The sequence below is a fragment of the Amblyomma americanum genome, chromosome 7 (genome assembly GCF_052857255.1).
Source record: "Amblyomma americanum isolate KBUSLIRL-KWMA chromosome 7, ASM5285725v1, whole genome shotgun sequence".
NCBI lineage: Eukaryota > Metazoa > Arthropoda > Arachnida > Ixodida > Ixodidae > Amblyomma > Amblyomma americanum.
Window position 1 is genome coordinate 29,828,179 of NC_135503.1, and position 21,261 is coordinate 29,849,439.

A 21,261-nucleotide genomic window follows, 5' to 3' on the forward strand; every position below is an offset into this window, starting at 1 on the left:
GCTTGTTCATAATTTGAAAAAGGTAGTTTGGAATGCCAATCCTTAACGCTTCTGGAGGCTACCTCCTTAATCATGACAGTGAGGCACATCTGGTTTGCTAAATTATTTCTCAAACGAACAGCACAACCTTATCATTGCCTCTTTTTGGAAAAAATAGATTCAATCTGTCTGCTGCTATGAACTTCCAATGGTACTGAGTGCTTTGGTGAAGACCGACCAGTGCTGCCTTTATGTACTATCCAGTGAAGCAGCAATGCGGAGAGGAAAAAAGCTTGTAGGATACCTAATTACCATTAGCTGCAACAATTCGATAGCATAAGAACATCGTCAGGTCGCAGCTAGCTCTTCCATGGGCCAGCCCGAAGAAGTGACAGGGTTCTTCTCATGGCAGCCACTGTCCTGTCTCTCCCTCCTCTCCCATGTAAGAGAAGAGAGGGATTTCCCTCTCCATTTTGCACCAACCAAATGTGGCAGGTGGCAAGTCTCGGCTGGCTCTTTCGTGTTCTTGGCAGGTGGCAAAGTGTGACACCGCTGGTGGATGCGGGGACTAATTATGATGCATAAAAACCTGATGGCCTTCTTTTCCCTCCGCAGAACGGCGGGCGCGCGTCCTTATGGGGGTAAAAACGAAATTTGCCCGTGTGCGGTGCAATGTCCGCGCACGCTGAAGATCCGCAGGTAGTTCAGAATTTACCCGGAGCCTCGTGGTGGCTCAGTGGTTATGGTGCTCAGCTGCTGACCCAAAATACTCGGGTTCGATCCCGGCCACGGCGGTCGAATTTCAATGGAGGCAAAATTCTAGAAGCCCGTGTACTCTGCGATGTCAGTGCACGTTAAAGAACCCCAGGTGGTCGAAATTTCAGGAGCCCTCCACTGCGGTGTTCCTCATAGCCTGAGTCGCTTTGGGAAGTTAAACCCGCATAAACTAACCATCCTTTCACTCTCACCTTTCGTCACAGCGCGGTTGAGGTATAGTGGTTAAGGTGTCAAACGAGAAGAGACATTTAATGCACCCTTCCCTACGTCAAAACCAATTTTAATTTTTCCATGCGTTCCACTGGTGTGTGCCAGATAGTTATCTCTCTAAAGAAAGATATGTTCCTAAGCTTACCGGCTAAGTGTATTCAGGGAAAGCTGATTGGCCTTTGCGGATACCTAGAGGGCCTAGGTACCTGCTGTGCCTGGATTCTCTTGCAAAATAATGTTTTAAAGTTACAGGATTGCACTTCAGTCTGCTTAAGTGAGCAATGCGAAAGTCTTTCCCTTTCCTCTCTCTCTCTCCATTTATTTTTTATTAATTTATTACCTTTTTCATTTTTATTTTATTTTGTTAAATTCTTAATAATAATGATTGTTTTTTGGGGGAAAGGAAATTGCGCAGTATCTGTCTCAAATATCGTTGGACACCTGAACCGCGCCGTAAGGAAGGGAAGGGTGATACAGGAGGGAGTGAAAGCAGAAAGAGGTGCCGTAGTGGAAGGCTGAAATAATTTCGACCACCTGGGGATTTTTAACGTGCACTGACATCGCACAGCACACGGGCGCCTGAGCGTTTTTCCTCCATAAAAACGCAGCCGCCGCGGTTGGGTTCGAACCTGGGAACTCCGGATCAGTAGCCGGAGTTTTTAAAAAGTTGGTTTTTGGGGAAAGGGAATGGCGCAGTATCTGTCTCACATATCGGCCGACACTGAACCGCGCCGTAAGTTAAGGGATAAAGAGGGAGTGAAAGAAGAAGAGCCATACTAAAGGGCTCCGGAATAATTTCGACCACCTGGGGATCTTTCACGTGCACCGACATCGGACAGCATAGGGGCGCCTTTGCGTTAATTAAATTTGGTTGATGGGGAAAGGAAATGGCGCAGTATCTGTCACATCTCGGCGGACACCTGAACCTCGCCGTAAGGGAACGAATAAAGGAGGTACTGAGAGAAGAAAGAGGTGCCGTAGTGGAGGGCTCCTTCGGAATAATTTGGACCACCTGGGGATCGTGAACGTGTACTGACATCGCACAGCACCCGGGCGCCTTAGCGTTTCGCCTCCATCGAAACGCGGCCGCCGCGGTCGGGTTCGAACCCGGGTACACCGGCTCAGTAGGCGAGTGCCCTGGCCACTGAGCCACCGCGGCGTGTATTTGCGTTTCACCGCCATAGGAACGCCGCCGGGGCGGCCGGGTTTCGAATCATATACAGATATAATACTAGTGCAAGGGCTAAAAATAAAATATAAGCAGAAGGCGGGGGAACGCCGTTGCATATTACTAGCAGCCACCTTGCGCCGCATCTCAGGCAATTAACTTGGTTTGAAACTAATTAACAAGTTATTTAAGATTGCTAACCAAAATTAATATATTGCGATTTGTGAAGTTGGAGAGCACCTTCAGAAACCCCTGTTCCTTTATTGGTTATAAGGAAAATCTCACGTGGCGCTCTTTCTCCAGCTCCAAGGAAAGCCCGGGAAATAAATACAAAAAAAAATTAGCTGCGGTTCAACTACTGCTAAACTTGGGTAGAGAGCGAAATCTGTGGTGTATCGGGCAACTAGACGCGGCTTGGCATCTGTAACGTTGAGTGCATTCCGCACACTCGATAGGAAGTGCGCCCACCCTGCCAGATGGCAGCTAATGGTTGATCGCGAGAGGTTGGTCACCCAATGAACACAACATTGTCAGCGCTAATGCATGCAGCCCACATCTCTCTCTCTCGCCACCTCCACGTACTTTAAAGCGCGACTGAGGCGCCCACTTATCCAGGGAGCCAGCTATGCTCCCTTCCTTTCCTCAATATCATCGGAGTCTATAGAACGTTGTCAACGCCATTAACCATTAACTGCCACCTGCCAGGGTGGTGAATGCCAACGCATGCAGTGCACATCTGTCACTACCGCCACGCAGATTAAAGCGCCCCGCCGCGGTGGCTCAGTGGTTAGAGCGCTCGGCTACTGATCCGGAGTTCCCGGATTCGAAACCGACCGCGGCGGCTACGTTTTTATGGAGGCGACACGCAAAGGCGCCCGTGTGCTGTGCGATGCCAGTGCACGTTAAAGAACCCCAGGGGCCGAATCCACGAAAGAGTTCGCTTTGCTGTGACGTTAGTTTGACGTAGGCATCGGGGGGAGAAGTATGGGACGGCCCCATCTGGGTAGCTTGTATATTTAAGGGGCCATATGCTAACTTCGGCGCGTTTTAAACCTCTCGTGCCGACACGCACGATTGAATGAGCGACGGCCAAAATCGTCCGGCTCACAGACGACTGCGGGAGCCGTATAGTTGCCTCGCTGCCGTCTGTCGCCTGGAAACCCCCGGTAGCGAAGAACCGCAGCGCGCAGAGTATTTTGCGCTCTTTTGCGAGCGCACTTTTCCACGTTGGTCCAAGGTGGGGCCTTTAGCTCTTCGCATAGCCGGCGTACAAGTAAGTCCCTTCGACAGCCTGAAATGCCTTCTGAAGGCATCGTCACGCATGTCGAAATGATTGTCATGCACGCGCGACCGCCGATAACATTCGCTGAACACCGCTAACAGCGGGGCGACGGTAGGCACCGGCATGTTTCTTCTCGAGCCGAAGCGAACGCCACTCTCAGAGCTCCACACACATCGACCGAACGCGTTCGCTTTCGCTTGATTGACATGTCTCGTGACGGAAACAAAATCCGTGGTCCCGCCTCCGTGAAGTGATATCACCGCCAGCTGTGACGGCACACGGCCAGTGGAGCGAGGTGGCGAGAGATAAAGCGAACTGTTTCGTGGATTCGGCCCCAGGTGGTCGAAATTATTCCGTAGCCCACCACTACGGGTCCTCTTTCTTCTTTCACTCCCTCCTTTATCCCTTCCCTTACGGCGCGGTTCAGGTGTCCAACGATATATGAGACAGATACTGCGCCATTTCCTTTCCCCCAAAACCAATTACTATTTTCCTACCCTTTCCTACGGCACGGTTCGGGTGTCCACTGATATGTGAGACTGTTACTGCGCCATTTCCTTTCCTCAAAAACCAATTTTTTCCAACCGTCCATAAGAAGCGGACCGAAGCCCCCACGTGACCCCATGACGTCATCGGCAGTGTTTACATCATCAGGAAGGAAATAAAAATAATAATTGGTTTTTAGGGAAAGGAAATGGCGCAGTATCTGTCTCATATCGTTGGACACCCGAACCGCGCCGTAAGGGAAGGGATAGAGGGAGTGAAAGAAGGAAGAGGAGGTGCCGTAGTGGAGGGCTCCGGAATAATTTCGACCATCTGGGGATCTTTAACGTGCACTGACATCGCACAGCACACGGGCGTCTTAGCTTTTTCCTCCATAAAAACGCAGCCGCCGCGGTCGGGTTCGAACCCGGGAGCTCCGGATCAGTAGTCGAGCGCCCTAACCGCTGAGTCACCGCGGCGGGTAATAAAAAAAAATCAAGTTTCCTCCTAAGTGGGTTTCGGATACAGGCCGCAACAATTCAGTGTGATGGCACAATGGTTCCCGGAACCGTGACGTCATCAGACTGGAAAGTGACGTTAGCTAAACCGGAAGTGACGTGGTGGCTCAGCTAAAGCAATGATTTATTGTGTGCAGCTGGCACAGTACAGAATTATTGGATAGATATAGGAGAGGCCTTTGTCCTGCAGTGGGCATAGTAGGCTATGGTGATGATGTCGTGTAGTGTTTCCTAAAGGCCTTCACCCGAAGGCCATTGACCTAAAGGCCTTTGCCGGAAAGGCCTCTCAGACAAACTACTAACTAGTACTAGCTAGTAAATAAACAGTTAACTATTAGTCCACGATGCCACACAAAAATGCTTTCGCATTCACAGCACGTAATTTTAAGTAATTTTTTGCCAAGTCGAATAGTCCAAACCTGTCAAGACAAGAGGCGAGGCTGCTTCGAATTCGTCATTGCGAAGCGAAAGAAAAGTGGAATGGATGCTTTTTTTTTTGGCGGTGGGTGTTGGCGATTTGAACGCTGGAGGCAGTGGTCAGGCAAAGCTTGTCATATGCTCTTGTGATGCAAATTGCGAGATGGAAGCTTTGGTGGAGTAGTTTCTAGCATAGCAGATATGCCGTTTACGAATCAAGAGAAAGCACACATGGCTCTGGCGCTCGGAGCATCTCATGGGAAAAGAATGCGTGCTGCATGCCTTGTGCAGCAATGCCACCCATGCAGGCGGCTAAATCCCATGACAACCCTCCGGAGGACTGGCAGTTCTAACGCGGGCACGACACAGGGCTGCTGCCCCTCCCTCCCCTTCCTCTTAATTTTTTCCTCGCAAAGGCAATGGTGCGATAGTGCCCCGGCCCTACAGGGTGCACCGCAACGCCGAACTTCGGGCTCCAAGTGTCACCATAAGTTGCTGCCATGTCTGGCCACTAGACTGCTTTCTGTGGGTTACATGAAGGGCTAGGTACAGAGCACACCAACAAGTAGTGAAAGATAAGGGAAGTTGCGTAACCGTACCTGAGGCGGCCATAGAGATGCAACGGCGCATGTGCAGACGAGATGCCAGAGCTGTAACGCTGCGGAAGGCGTCCTATTCGAGCACGAGTTGTAAACGGTAGCCACACGAAAAGCAGGGTTCAGGACGACTACGGCTTCTATAGCTGCGCAGCTAAGCCACGAAAGGCGGCTTTATTTTCCTAGTTTGTTTCCATCCTTCCAGTTCAGTAGTCTCTATCGGCACTGCAAAGCGCGGCGCGCTCGCTGCATCTGGCACCGTCATGCGCATATACTGGCTCTCGCAGGCGCAGAAACATCGCCAACATACCGGCCTACCGCTGCAGCTAATTTCGTTCGCCGAAACCATGGGCTGTTGAGAGTAGCACGATCATGGCACCGTTGCCGTCGTTGGCGCAACCGGCTGAGCGAACGATGACAGGGCAAACGCGGAGGATGAGAGCGCGGCGATAGCGGAGAGCGCGAGGAAAAATGGCTGTGGTTCGCGATAGCTACAGCTGGCCAAGTGGAACTCGCTCAGTCAAATTGCAAAGTCAGTCTTTCGCCGCTCCGTTACGCGTTCCTTCTTCACCTTCGTCCCTGGACGTGGATTCACTCTCTCCCCCTCTCCACTCCCCCCTACTCGGTTTCGCCGGCGCATTGCTGCCCCGATGAGCGCACCCCCCTCTGCGGCGGGGGGCATCGAGACACCCTACCGGCAGCTGCTCCGCACCACGTGACCAGCCACGGCACCGCTACGGAGCTCAAGGGCGGCCACGCTGCTCAAGGGGTGCCACGCTGAAGGCTCGAAGTGCTAGAGTAATGTAGCTATCGCTACAAAAGCTGAGGAGGATGCGGCGAGAGTAGGCGCAGCAGAGGAGGAGGTTACTGCAAGAGCGGTGCTCCGTTGGCGCCGGTGGCTGCCGCCAAGGGCACCGCCCGAGGAGGCGCTCAGCGGCGGCGGATCGCTCAGTAAGGTGCCGAAGCCGAGACCGAGAACCGCCTCCGCGGTCGCCTAAGGACCAGATATTGCAGCAGCTGCGCTGGTCACGTGGGGGGTCACGTGGTGCGGAGCAGGTGCCGGTAGGGTGCCTCGATGCGCGCGCCCCCCTCCGCTGCCGAGAGTGGTGCGCTCAAACTTTTCAAATCACATTTACTGCCTAAAGTCCATATTTAATAATTTATGTAAATAGTCTTATCTAAATAAACAAGCAAAAAAAACCTGAGGCATGCAAAGTGTCTGCCAACAATCATATCTTTGATGTCATATTAGGCGTAAATGTCACAAGAATTGTCCATAAACACACCCACAGAAATACAGCGTGACAACTGCTCATATCAGTCCCTTGCATACTTACCTTCCTGCTTCTATAGCCCCACAATGACTTGCACACGGGCTCGAACCACCAAGCCGACGAGTCACAAGCAAGAATCCACAGAAAGGTGTGATTTGATTTATTACTTTGTATAAAACCATATATCTACAGTTCAACGATGACAGACACACCTACTTTCTTTGTCCGGCTTATTCGCTGTTCTTGCAGAGACGCACAAAGTGCGGGCACAACATGCCGGACAGTTCGCGAGCCCGCATATGGAATTCTTCACTTTACACTATACAGAATAAACACATGCTTTGGCAATGGAGTGGTGCTCTCACACATAGGACCGTAACATAGTCACCCTCTCGCTTGCAGCGCAATGATTCTCCGTCATACAAGCCATGAACACTTGTTGGAATATTTCACTTCACTCCTCGGAACACGACTATCTTTGCATGAACTTGCTTTTGTATCAGGGAGGCAGGAAGATGGCTATTTGTTCGGCTACAAGCGTCGCCGAAGGAGCTCAGGTGCTTTCTGAAAAATACCACTGCAGCCGTGTTTGCGATGACAGGGGGTGTTGTCAACATGCTTATGTGTACTTAGGGCAATCACCTCTGGTTCAAGGCAAACAATATAAGAAACAAAAAAAGCACGAAATCGAATCACCAACATTGCAGGTATCGCTTTCTTGCTGTGTGAATGGCCTCTCGAAAAGCTGCTTTATCAGCATTTTAAAGGTCTCCTTTCCTGACTACCATTACACACTTCTTATGGGACCATTATAGACGTACCCACACCTTGAGTCAGGGGCAGATAAGTTTCATGAGCTTTTCAGACTTAGGGTTACCCTTTTTTGCTATCCCTCTACCTCTTCATCAAAAACCTCCATAAAAAGCAAAATCTGTAACGCATCAAGCATAAGAATTCTAAAGGGAGCTGCCTGTTGGGCTCATCGCAGAATTTCTTTCGGCCGCGCAAGCCAATCCCTTGAACCAGGCTTAAGTCTGCTTGCTGAGTCATCCAAATTTTTAAGAGTCAAGATACTCTGTGGCTCGACCAGTTACTAAACACAGTGCAGCGGCGTACTCGGCGTAGAGGAGGCTGGGATCGCACTCCGCAGATTGCTAAGAATGTGCAAATTAAGGCTCTTTTGTTCCTCATTACCTAACGGAGATGATCTTCGTGGTATGCATGGTCTAGTGTGCCTGCAGAAAAACAACCCTGACGCATCACCTTCTTTGCTGAAGGTGAGCCAAGGCTTATTTCACCAAATAATCGGCGCAATAACCAAGAAATGTCGACGCTTTGCTTACGGTGACATCAGAACCCATCCCACCAAGATCTTGGGAGCAGTTCAGTTGAGCCACCCATATCGAAAAAGGAGTAGCGCTGCTAAATTATTCAAAGGCAGTACAGTAAAAATGCCAACCGTTAAAAGGTTGTGCTGAAGTCACTGCAAGGTGTAGAGTGGGCAGAAAAACATTTACGTGAAAAAAAAAACAAGCTTGAAAAGCCTGCTTGTAGTATGAGAGAACGTACACGCTCCATTTGCTGGTACCAGATGATTGGGCCTTGAGGGGCGCTACAATAAATTTGCTACCGAGAACACACATCCCATAAATGTTTCCTGCCTATTGTACCACATCTCTGAGCTTCATTCGCGATCATTCATCTGACATTTCCGCAGAGCATCTGCCACACACCTTGCCCTCGCGTTCAAACTTTGTGGAACTATGTTTTACTTAAAAAGCTTGCAGGAAGTGATCTTGAAATATGTTGAGTGTTTTCGTTTGTTTGTTGCTAATTGTAAACAAGCAAGATTTGTTGTTCGTTCCAAAGAGTTGCGACTGTGCACTGCGGTAAATGAGAAGCGTAAATCCCGTAAGTAAAAGCTGCCGAGTTTGCAAAAGCGTGGAGAGAACGAAGTTTGCCCGGTAATGATGAGAAGCGACATTCTAAGGCAGTGCTGATGGTTTCATATACTGCACATAGCGATATTTAAATCGAACCTTCTTCAAGACTAAACTTCCCGAGTGCGGTCAAAACAGTCACACGAGCATGACTTCGAAGTAGCGCGAAAAGGGCGCTCCCTGAAGCAAACTGCACACTTGGGATCCTGCGGCAGTTTTCAGCATTTAAGTATCGCGCTGTTGGAACGTTTCCGGAAAGACTTGCTAAGGAAGCTCTAACTGGTTGCATGCGTAGCATTCGTTCGACTCCAGATGAAAGCCCACTGCATATGTCTGCGACCTCAGCTTAATCGATGCGGACTACCGGCCTATATACATTTTATGCCTAGTCCGATGGTGTTCCAGCATTTCACCATTACGGCTGCAGCTTGTTGTGAATGGTTTCTGTGCTGCGACTTCATCATTTGTGTTACAAATGCATAAAACCCTGGTGTCGACTGATGCTGCTCGGTGAAATGTAGCGCTGCGCCTTAGAAGTGAAAGCCAAGGCAGGTTAGAACCACGTCTACAAATGCTCCAACTGTTCTGTACAAGATCTGCATAATTCCATATTTGGTGCATTGTTTTGTTCGAAGGTGCCATAGTGTACAATGAACTAAACACAAACTTACGTACAACAGCCCAGTGCAAATCAATAAAGTGAGCATTACAAACCATTTAGATAATCTCGTCGTTGACCTGCAGAACACAGGGGACAATAACGATGACGAAACTTACATGTGACGTAGGCTGAATACCCGCACTTTGTTCTTGAATATAGTGGATTGTTCATGCCTGTAATACTGCGATGAAATGGGTAATGAAAAAAATGCTGGTGCAGGGCTGCCTCAAGGCCATCAAGGAGCCAGTGCCACTGAGGATAATATAACTTTGATGAACACACTGAAGGACTAGTCTTAATTTATGCCTCAACGAAATAAATTTGTGAAATCAGCTCTCTGAGAGACTAAAATCGTACCCATCCTTGCCTCCAGAGCACTTCAAGCTTTTCACAGAACGAATGAATAAGTGGAAGTTCGAACCTTTCATCGAACCACTAAAGTGGAAAAGACTGCATGCAACTCTTAGCTGTTACAGAAAACTCAACTTTCTCCATGAGTGTTTCTGTTTGCTGAGGAACGCTTAAATGCATCGATAAGAGGAATGCAACTACTCTCCTTGTAAATGCTCCAGAGAAAACACCGACAGAGCGTCCCTACAAGGGCACTAATGTCCTGGCTCTGGCTACGTGATGACCATGACATAGTCTTGCGCCGTCGAATGAACAAAAAAAAGAAAGATAAAAACACTCCCGCACCAACGAATCAGCACTCACTCGCACTCCCGGAGACACGACACGCGCCTCAGGAAATGATGCAGTTTTTGTCAGGGGTGTTCTTTTTGTCCGCAGAGCGAGTCCTGGTGCGCTGTTTGGCCACAGCGAGCGCGTCACTGCTGACGTACGATATTCGCACGCCGCCGTAGGCGCGCCGCTGGGGCAGTTCGTAGGGGAAGTCGTCCGAACTGGAACTGGAGCACGTGGAACACGCGTCGTCGTACTCGAGCGGCGGCTCGGCGGGCACTCTTCGACTGCACTCGGGTCGCACCCTCCGGGACGACGACACCGCTCCTTCAGACGCGCTGCGAGCCCTGGCCGCGCCGTCCTTGCCGCGCTTTGTTCGATGAGACTTGGGCTGCGAGTGGACGGCGATGCGAGACGACGTGGATGGCGCGTCCTGCTCGTCCTCGTAGCCCTCGCTGGAACTCGAGTCGTCCCGCCGGTGTCGCCGGGACCGTCGCGACGAGCGCGACCCTCCTCGACGACTGCATGCGGCGTCGTCGCTTTCCGCCTGTCCCAGGCTGGGGTCAAAGTGCACCGAGAGCATCTTCGGGGTCGTCGGGTGCGACGACGGCGCGCTGCCCGCCATGGCTCCCGGCGATTCCGGACTGCAGCACGCACCGTCCTCGTTGTCTTGTGCGCCGAAGGAGGAAGACTGCTGCTGTTCGCGGTGATGCTGGCTGCCGCCGTACGGCGAGTGGCCTACGGAGAGGTCAGGCATGGAGAAGTGCGATCCCGACAGACGGTGGTGGTGGCTGCTGGTTTTGCTGAAAGGTCCGTTTTGGATCTCCTCGACCACTTCCACAAAGACCTCGGAACTGGCCAGAAGAGCCCCAAGCCGAAGGTCTGACACGTTGAGCGGCTCGCGACGCCGACCGCAGGTAGGAGTGAGCATAGCGTCTCCTGGCGAGGACGACGTTGCGGCAGTGCCCTGTGGACGGCACGCCACTTGCCTCTCCGGTGTAGCCTGCTGCGGCAGGCAGCGCTGGTTGTCGCCCTGGCCTAGGATGCCTCGGACCATCTGCGTTGGCGAAGGCATCGGCGACATGGGCGTGATGCCGGGAGGGAACCGCCCCATCTGGTTCGGTGAGAGGCCTACATGGGGGCTGGAGATAGCCGAAGACGTGCCTTGGAATCTCTGACGCAACCTCGGACTGTCGGGAGAATGCATCATCGACTGGGTCAGCACGGTCTTCTGCCGAGCGCCGTAGATGGACGACGACGCCGAGACTGCCCCGTGCGGAGACGACGCCGAGAAGCTCCGGCCAACGTTGGGCGAAAGTAGCGGTTTGGGAGGAGTGGTCGGCACACCGAGACAGTACGGGGAACCCGGAGGGTGGCCACTTCCTTGAAGAGCGGTAGACGTCGCAGGAGATATCAACCTTCGCGGATTTGCGGGTGAGTTGGGCGAGAACCCAGACTGTCTCATCGTTGTCGGCGTCAGAGACGGCGACGCCGGGAAGTGCTTCATTCGTCCGAGTGGCGACTCGGACGCCAAGCTCGCGGATTTCTTCAAGATACCCGCAGACGGAGGAATGGTAGGTAGGCCACTCCCCCCTTTCAGGCTCCCCGCGGGGGAAGATGGTCGAAGCTTGGGAGGCGTGTAATGCTGCTGCTGCTGCTGCTGCTGCTGCTGCTGAGAACTGTGCCGAGATCCGTGGGATTCCGGGGTGTCGGAACGCGTGGCGGAATTGGGCGAGTCGGAGCGCACCGTGGCCGTAGTGTCCGAGTTCCCCTGTGACGAGGCCGAGTCGGAGTACCTTTGGAAGCGCGGATCGGCTGCATAGGAGACGTCCTCCTCGTCTTCACGAGGCGGGCCCGTGATCGGAAGGGGAGGCGGCGGTGGGCATTCCTCCACCGGATCGTCGAGCGGCGGCAGCTTGCGCGCCAGGAGCGGGCTTTGCCGGATCGTGCTGTGTCGGCTCGGAGAGTTCGAGGCGGTCGTCGTAGGCGCCGTGGTTTGTACAAGGCCTTTACTCGAAGACGGTGAGCCATTGTTCTTCTGAGAAGAGGACTTTGAGTCGCCTAAAAAGGAAAAAAAAAAGCCACCGTGCTTTAAGTTTCCATAGTTGTTTAAAACCGCTGTGCATCGCATCAGTCCCCTACTTCAGCCGTCAGCCCGTTAGGTCAACATTGCTGAAAAAGTAGCGCGAAACTAAGCCGGCTGCATTATGCCGCCCAGGAGCGTTTTAATTCTACCCATGGCACAAGTGGGGCAAACTTAGATAAAGCTCACTGAGTAACTACGGTTATGTCCAGAACCCCGAAAGTGTGTTAAGGTTGCGGGCTATGCTGCTCCTTGCTCGTAAACTGTTAATGTGCCTTCTGCGATTTTCCAACGACAGGAGCGTCCCAGTGGAGACCTAAATTCGCCACCTGCTACAAGAATGCCTAATGATGACACGCACCCTTGCTGCACTGGAGGGAGCAGTAGATGAGTCCCTTGCGGGGCAGGAACGGCCTTCCGAGCAGCGACTGGCGGCAGGTGGCGCAGCGGAAGCAGGCCTCGGTGGCGTGCCAGTGCTGGCCCTCGTGCGACATCTGGCCCTGGTCGACGCCCACGGGCTCGCCGCACGTGTCGCAGTACTCGGCGAACATGGCGTCGAAGCAGCGCAGGCAGTAGGGCCGCCCGTCGCGCATGATGTACCGCTGGCCGCCCAGCTGACGGTCGCACTCGAAGCAGCAGAAGTGGCGCATGTGCCACGCCTGGCCCTCCGCCTCCGTGCACTCGTCGGCGAAGATTATCTGCGAGCGAGGAAGCACAAGTAGTGGAACGTGTATGGTGCTGTGCCCTACAACCTGTGCGGCGATTTTAAGCACGTTTCCATACGCCACAACTGATTCGCGCTTCAATTTCTGTGCAGAAACCAGCATGTGGAAGTATGCTTTTTTTCTCTGATGAGGAAGCGTTAAACAGTGCGAGTGAGCAACAAACCTAAACTAAAGAATGAAAGGAAAACGCGCGGATCTTAACTGCAATGCACACGTGCAAAGAATGCGTTTCATACGTTGCACAGAGAAAGCTGCAACCATGGCGATGAACCATAAATATCCGAGCGTGAGCAAAATCCCCAGCATTTAATACGCTGCGCCTTCGCCTACCATCTATTGCTAGCGCCCATCGGCTTTTCCATGCATATTTTGAGCCACCGCGAACAGTATAGAAATCCATGCCGCAGGGTGGCGGGAGTATCGGGCAACCCCGAGTTTGAATCGACCAAGTGCCGGATATTTGGAAACGTCGGCCCCCTGAAGGGGGTCGGTAACGACGTTACTCCTTACAGGTTGCCTACGTTTCGAAATATCCGTCACTCTAATTGATCCAAAACTCTGGGTTTCCCGATTGTCACCGCCTCCCGGACCGCCCGCTGGGCGTATGCATCCGGACTGCTCCCTCCTCATGCGCAACGCATACTGAGGAATCTCTCCGATCCTAACACACTATACCCATGGTACACAACGTCTGGGCTTCAGGCCACGTGTTCCTAGCTACCAGGCAACGAGCGCGCGTGCGCTCTCGCCAGAGAACTTAAAGGCCGGGCACCAGGCGACGGACGGTGACACCTCAAGGACGCACTACCGGCAGAGCCATTCACATACTCGCAAATCCTCGAATGCTACGGACTTCATCCAACGAAGAACACTTCCACCGCCACAACGCTACGGCGTGGCGCTGGCTCCAGACGAACTCCATCCCGAACCTCCATCACACGCACATGTACCTTCTTTACTTCAATATATACCTCGCACTGCCCGTCATGCAATAGCGCCCAACCCACTCTGTACCACTATAGAGTTGGTTCTAGATGACAGGTTTCTAGTTCTGATCAAAATAATGTTGTCCTCCTCCCTCTCCACTGGTCTGTGCAATCGAAGACGGCAGATGCACAGTGGAAAGGTTAGTGTGACAGTCTGGCCGCGGCGTAGCGGGCTTAACCTGATTTAACACGACGACAATGATCAAAAGAGCTCCGTAGCTGTGGGCGCCGTGCCACCAGGGTTGGTCCCCGCAAGAAGGTTGCGAGCAATGAGCCAATATACCTCATCGCAGGCTGAGCACCGGGGCTTGAGGCTCTCGGCGTGGTGGCGGCCGCAGTAGAGCTTCCCCTCCCGGTGGAAGTAGATGAGGTCGACCAGCAGCTCGTTGCAGGTGCAGCACGTGAAGCAGCCCGGGTGCCAGCCGCAGTCGGGACCGGCACGCGAGGCCAGCACGCACATGTCACCCGCGGACAAGGGCTCCTCGCACTGCGACATTGGACGGGATATTAGGCGGGCTTATGATGTGTGGAGAGAGCTCCTCTACACTGTCACAACTTGTTGGAACTAAAAAAGAAAACTTGGATTGTTTTGTTTTGTTTGCATGGTATACTACGATTTTAGGCGCCGTTACATTGTATATCTGCTATAGGTCCCGGTGAAGATGCAGTGCGCACAATTAAATAATTAAACACTTTGCTCCAGCAAACTAAGGGCGCACGCACGGGCAGTTGCGCACCGTTATAACGCGGGAACTGCTCTGAAATTTGAATGTTCCACTGTGGTTATCAGCTGTAGTTTCAGTTTAGACAAATTGTGAAGCACATCATCAGTGAGCTTGTGTGCCTGTGGTTGAAGTGAGAAACGCTTAAATCCAGCGGTAAGCCTGTTTAGAGCAACGAATTTCACAGGTCCCTCACGAACTTCCCGATGAAACTCAGAAAACAGGTCGAGCTCAAAACCTGTTCGTCGGCTGCAGAGCCGACAAGGTAACGTTAACCCGTTCGCAAGTGGCGTATATATATATACTTTAAAACACCAACCCGGTGGATTACAAACACCCCCGAAGCGTTAGAACTATAGGTTCGCGACACGGTAGTAAGCGCTTTAGCTTTTGTAATGTGTGACGTCACCATGTCAGTCGGCCAATGGAGACACGTGAATCGGTGTGCGTTACATTTCAACGCTTACGTTTCGTCGGTAGTTCCGCACGTAGATTTAGACGGGCTGAGCCACAGAGGGCGCCAAATGCGACAGCTCTAACAGAAGCATAGCAATGCAGTCAGGTAAAACGCCGGCAAATTTCCTTGAACAGCGTTACATCTCGCTAGGCAAGGCGCTTTAAACAGACAGGCAACGCAAAAAAAGAAAAGAAGAAACGGGACAGAAGCGAGACGACACACGCTTTTCTTTTCTTGCTGCATGTCTGAACTTCAACAACCAACGAGTGTTGCAATCTACAGCAGTTAATTGCATGCCTACGTCTAATCTCTGCTACCAACCTTAACCTACCGAGATAGACGGGCAATTTTAATAAGTTTCTTTCAGAGCAAGTAGCACAGGCACGATCAGCCGAGATGAGGACGATGCGCCCACGTGGGATGGCTTCGGAGAAGACGATCGACACGACAGCTCATTAAAGACACTTCCTTACGCCCGCAACAGACCAGCTGCGCGGCGCGCCGACGTTTGCACGTCACTTATTAGGACGCGCACCTGACGGCCGGTGACGCCGCCGAGCAGACCCACGCGTGTGTGTCACGCAGCTCCCTCTACACTAGCAACTGACGTCCACCGTAACCTGCTGTTAAGCAGTCTAGACTGCAAACATACACTTAACAAGAGCAAAGGGACAGTGCTCCCACGCCTGCCGGAATCGAAGGCAGCCCTGAACGTCGAAGGTCGGAGAAAAGCGTCCACTTACAGACACGTATACTTGCTTTAAAAAATAATAACAATTAAACAAAAAAGAACAAGGACGTAAGAGACTGCAGAGAGGTGTTTGGACAGGCAACAGTCCAGATCTCGAGAGCGTAGACCACACCGCGCTAAGGAGGAGAGCGGAGCGAAAGCGAAGAGAGGCAGGCCCGAGACGAGAGGGAGAGGGTGGGAGAGTAAACTCGACTTCCTACCCGTGTTTGCAAAGCGCTTCATGCGTCCGCACCACAGGTGCCCACGCACTGCTGAACTGGGCGCCCACGTTGAAGGGCCGGCCACCGGCGCCAGCGAAGTCACGCACCGCACAGGACACACCCCGGCCAAAGAAGCTCGCACAACACACACACGGCTCGCTAAAGAGTCACCCCCCTTCCTCGTCGAAACGCGCTTCAAAAGGTGTCGGCAGCGGCCACACTCTTCCGGTCCGCGTACGCGCGTCACGTCAGGAGAGCGCGCACCGGCACGATGAAAGGAACTCGGAGGCGCGGCGTGGATATCGAGGTGCGTTGGGGGAAGAGGAGTCGCTCACAAAGAACCGCTCCTCGAGCGTCCGTCCGTGGCACCGAGCGACACGTCACGACGCCACGCTGCCCGCGTTGCTGTTGCTGCTGCCGGGCTAGGCCGTGTATGATGTGTTGTGGAGGGGTATCGACCGCCGCTCACGCTGGCCCGCTTGGGCTGTCCCCCCCACGCTGCCTGCAGCCCGCGTTGTAGCGGGATATCGCGCGGTTTGCATGACTCACGGCTCGAGCGCGGAGCGGCGTACGACGCCGCTGGTGAGAGCGCGGTTCGAACCCGCCGCGTGTGGTACGCGGTGGCTTTGCGCTACGCGACTCCTGGAACGGAAGTGTGCGTGAGGCCGCTCTTGTCACACCACTCGCCTTGCTGTTAACCCTAAGGTGACAGGCACGGAGAAGGATGAGAAGGGCGCCACTGACAGAGCCACGTTTTGTGAAGAACAGCTGCTGCTTGGGCACTTTTCTAATTCGAGGTATACACGACGGTTGATTCTGGAATGCGATATGTCCGTATAGGACCGCGTATTTCTTCCCGCATAATAATAATTGGTTTTTGGGGGAAAGGAAAATGGCGCAGTATGTCTCGTATATCGTTGGACACCTGAACCGCGCCGTAAGGGAAGGGATAAAGGAGGGAGTGAAAGAAGAAAGGAAGAAGAGGTGCCGTAGTGGAGGGCTCCGGAATAATTTCGACCACCTGGGGATCTTTAACGTGCACTGACATCGCACAGCACACGGGCGCCTTAGCGTTCTTCCTCCATAAAAACGCAGCCGCCGCGGTCGGGTTCGAACCCGGGAACTCCGGATCAGTAGTCGAGCGCCCTAACTACTGAGCCACCGCGGCAGGGTCGTTAATAACGAATTGCACAGAATGCGGAGCTTGTCATACGAATTGCAAGTTTCTCAGACGTAGCCAGGTCATGGTGTTCATGGTCAACATCGCTCTTCCAGGAGTCCCTAACTCTGGACATAGATATTAGTCCGAAGGTCAGGTAGGTACAAATGATTCTGCCCACGCAAGAGGGCAGAGTCAGAGGCTCGGCGCTCAGAGCAACCAGCTGGTGCTACACATTCGTTAAAGGGATAAAGGCACCAAAATTTCCGCACTGTATTTGTGCTTCTTCATATGACGCGTAAGATGTTAGTAAACATTAATCACTACGTGCAATTCACCTGCGCTACATACCTTACTCACAGTTGAGTGCAGTTTCGGTTGAGTTTTCAGCAGTCGAAAGACGGTTGCGTAGTCACAACTGAGCAAGATCGCGTGAGGCAAACAAAAACTGCAATATATTAGCTCTTCGTTCACTTGTTGCCATTTCGGCTCCTGGAGCAGTTAAGCGTAAGAGTTTGAATAAATTAAAACGGCAAGGCAGCTGTTATATTGCAATTTTAGTACGCCTCAACCTCATAATCTCTTCCAACCTCGCAGACTGGTCTCGAAAATGAAACTACAGAGGGAAAAAAATTCAATTAAAAATTATTTATTGATCGCTAACGAATTCCAGGTGGTGATCAATGTTTACTAACGTCGTGCCCGTACGCATGAATCCAGTGGGAAAACATGCTCTGAAAATTTTGCTGTCTCCACTCTTTTAACATTTTAGCGGATTCGCAGTTTATCAACAACCCAGATCGCTATCAACTACTGCAAGTGCTTCTCAATCTGCAAACTCACGCAGAACAGCAGGGCGTCAGCTACAGGGGGTGCGTCGATCGGCGCAGTATTATGGCTCGAACCCCGGGTTCGGGTTCTTTGTGCGTCGACAGCGCTCTCTCTCTCTCTCTCCTTTGGCACACTCCCCTAGCGTCATTCCTCCTCGCTTCCCCCTTTTACGCCGCCAGATGCCCCTCTCCTTCACCACAACCCCTCGCCCCGCTGCTCACGCAACGTGGGACGCCCTAATGCAATAAGGAATAGACAGATGAATTCGGGGTTTCCGTAATGTATTAACGGCAGGCAGGGGCCGTCAGCGTCGAGGGGTGGGAGCGCGATAACACGGGGTGGGGGGAACGACGTCGGGGTCGCTGCGGCGGCCAGGCATCGTGCGATACCCCGCAGTGCGATCGTAAAACGAGGGGAGGCCCGGCCCTCCTCCTCCTCCCCTTACCTCACTAGAAACACAGCCGTGCTTGCCCCCGGCACAGCTCGGCCGACCTGCCGCCCCGCCGATGGGCATCGAGATTACCTGCGTCTTTACCGGACGCACGCGGAATCTGCACCGGGCTGTGTGTTTGTATACGCGCACATTCTTGCCTCACCCTGCGACCGTTTGCTTTTGGCTGCGACCTCGCAAATAAACGAGTACGGAGGGCTGCGCTCAGGCGACCGGGAAACGGCGGAACCGATCAGATCGCGCGTACTGGGAAAAAGAGAGGGGTCGAGTGAAGCGCACAAAACAGAACAAAAATGTGGAGGAAAACAAAAGGGAGAAGGAGGAGTAATATATATATATATATGGTTGCCCAGCGGTTCGTGCGCAGACAGGACGGGAGGCGGCTTCCTGGCCTTACGGGGCTGGGATCTCGAGGCTTTCGCACATGTGGCGAGGGCTCCTTGTCACCGGGGGTATCTGTTGCTAAACCGTCGTCGTCGCTTCAGATGTCGCGGTTGTTAAACGCGCGGTTTTTCTTTCAATCTTTCCTGTTTCCTCCCTTTTAACACTCCTACTATCTGCATGTGGCAACGATTGTGGCTCAGCTTGAGCCAGTGGGTAGGCCCGTGCACTTTTCATTCTTCCTTCAGTCGCAACAACAACAACGCAGAAACGCGAGGCACACAATTTCTAATGCGGGGCTTCATTGCCAGACGACTGTTCTATATAAAATCGACCGGGCCTCGAAGAATATGGGGTCGAGTGAGTGACCGGACAGACTGTGTGTTCAACCCAGCAATTCCGGACAAAAAGCATTTTTGAACAGGAAACCATTTATGAACGCATTTTTTTTTTCATACAATGCAAGATTTCACTATAACAATCAATGTGTCTACAAATCACCCTGCGGCAGTCTTGAATTTTTATTTCTATTCACGTTTTTGCTATCGTCAAAAGCGTTCCCCATTGGTATTCTATGGTAGTCTTAACTGTTGTTCGATGCGACCGATGGAAACACTTAAAAAGAAAGATTTTGCTACATATCAGGGGAATGGACCATCATCTTCGATATTACCTGTGGGGACTCGCCCCGCGGTTCCCTTTTCCTTGGCTTTCCCGCGATGCACCCTGCAGCAACGGCTTCGCCTCGATGCGGGGCGCGCCACGTCACTCTCCCTGGTTAACGTAACTAACAAGACAGGGTGACACGAGCGCGACAGAGGGCGTTGTTGCTGGGCGCGCGGGAGAGCGCACTCTCTTCGGCTGGGATCGCCGGCGCGAGCGGACGTTTCGCACGCAGCTCCGCTCTTCGCCAGCGGGGCGAGGAAGTGGCGGGGAGAACGTACTCCCGCATCTCGTCCCGTCCGGCTTCGGAGTATCGCTTGCCCTAGCGCGGGCGAACATTCGCTCGTAAACTTGCTGCTGAGTCGGACGACCTCGATTCATTAGCGTATTTTGTTGCTAGCGGGCGTTACTGCTGTTGTAGCAGCAAATGCCTGTTTGTGTCAGCCAGTGTGTCGTTCCTTTGTTCCCTCAGAGCAAGGCCGATCACAGGGTGGGGTCTGGCGGTTTTGAACTGTGTCAGCAGCGATTAAGCGGGGAGAGTGTATTTATCTCGCCTATTAAAACCCCACATACCATAAAAGTATCTTGCAATTTTGCAATTTTCGAAATTTTTGTCCGAAATTGTTGGACTGGTTGTTTGTGAAGCAACTTGGCGGCATATCCCCTACGGGTGAGAGACTGTGCGTGGCGGCATATCCCCTACGGGTGAGAGACTGTGCGAGTGAGCAAGTGGAAGGAGAGAGGCACTCACGTTCTGGCACACCATGGGCTGCTGCGGTAGGGCGGCCGCGTCGACGGGTAGCTGCCGGACGGTTCCCCTGCCGAGGGCCTCGCGCTTGCGCTGTCCCGAGAAGAGGCGCAGTTCGCGGCGTTCCTCCTCGCAGAGGCCGTTGCAGTAGCGCACCTCGGAGTCGTGCGGCGGAAGCTGGTGCAGCAGCTGCCGGATGCGGTACTTCTCGCCCACGCTGTTCACGTACGGCACCTTGTCCTCCGGCAGCGAGGAGAAGTACAGGTGCACCTGCATGCACGGACCGCCACGAGGCGCAGTGTGAGACCTTCAAACGTCCTTCGACCGTTATTCGACGGCCGAAAGTTTGCATTCATTTCGCCCCCGTTTTTGGTTGCCATCCCAGACCTGCAGGAAGCATCACCGAGCTCGGCACTTATTCCTAACCCAATTAAGGAACTTTTAAACAAAGCATATCGGCCACATGTGTTATGAGCTGTACTTCACACCGCTGACCTTGAAAATACAAGAGAGCGGGGGGGGGGGGGGGGGGGGGGGGGTAAAGAGGAATAAGGAAGGAAGGGATGTCAACCAGAAGGGTGCTCCGGTTGGATACACTGCACTGGGGAAGAGGAATGATGGGATTGAAAAGAGAAAGGGAGAAGAGGCGAGCAGCATAATCAAAATTGGTCATTCAAGCCAGACTGAAAATACTAGAATCGGAACAATGGAAGGCACATGTTTTTATCGCTGTCTAAAATAGATGCATCGAAGTGAGCGAGAAAGCAGTGCGTGCGTTTAATTTAATCCTGGCTGCCGGTTCAGAAGACAGCGTACACCATCAACGCGAAAGCTGCTACAGAAGGGCACAATGCAACAGTCAAATGTTTTACTAGTAAAAGTGCGATTTGGTACCTACGGTGCTGTATCCCGCTGTATTCATCGCGTGCTGCACATCCAGATGCCTACAGCACGGTACTAAGGTGAGAAATGTGCGTGCCTACATTCACCTTAAGTTCGAAACGCCTACACCTGTATCGACGCTTTAACTCGTTTGTTCTGATTATGCCAGACATCTCGCAGTGCTGCCATCTTAGACTTGCAAGATCCAATTAGGCGTTCTTCAACGGATATGATAC

The 21,261-nt window shown here is 52.6% G+C and overlaps 2 protein-coding genes across 4 annotated transcripts in view; both read right to left on the bottom strand.

The window, feature by feature from the left end:
* The window catches only part of LOC144098764 (translation initiation factor eIF2 assembly protein-like), a 39,733-nt gene extending 34,213 nt beyond the window's left edge, over positions 1-5,520 (bottom strand). Inside the window, exon 1 of the mRNA XM_077631622.1 lies at positions 5,434-5,520. Coding sequence (XP_077487748.1) covers positions 5,434-5,464 — 31 coding nt within the window. The 5' untranslated portion in view covers positions 5,465-5,520. The remainder of the gene's footprint in view (positions 1-5,433) is intronic.
* Positions 5,521-6,849: 1,329 nt separating this feature from the next.
* The window catches only part of LOC144098767 (uncharacterized), a 305,162-nt gene continuing 290,750 nt past the window's right edge, over positions 6,850-21,261 (bottom strand). For all 3 annotated transcript variants that reach the window (XM_077631630.1, XM_077631631.1, XM_077631629.1), the window contains 4 exons: positions 20,147-20,413; positions 14,064-14,267; positions 12,431-12,767; positions 6,850-12,047 (listed from right to left, as the gene is read on the bottom strand). In XM_077631630.1, the coding sequence (XP_077487756.1) occupies positions 10,048-12,047; positions 12,431-12,767; positions 14,064-14,267; positions 20,147-20,413 (2,808 nt within the window). In that variant the 3' untranslated portion in view covers positions 6,850-10,047. The remainder of the gene's footprint in view (positions 12,048-12,430; positions 12,768-14,063; positions 14,268-20,146; positions 20,414-21,261) is intronic.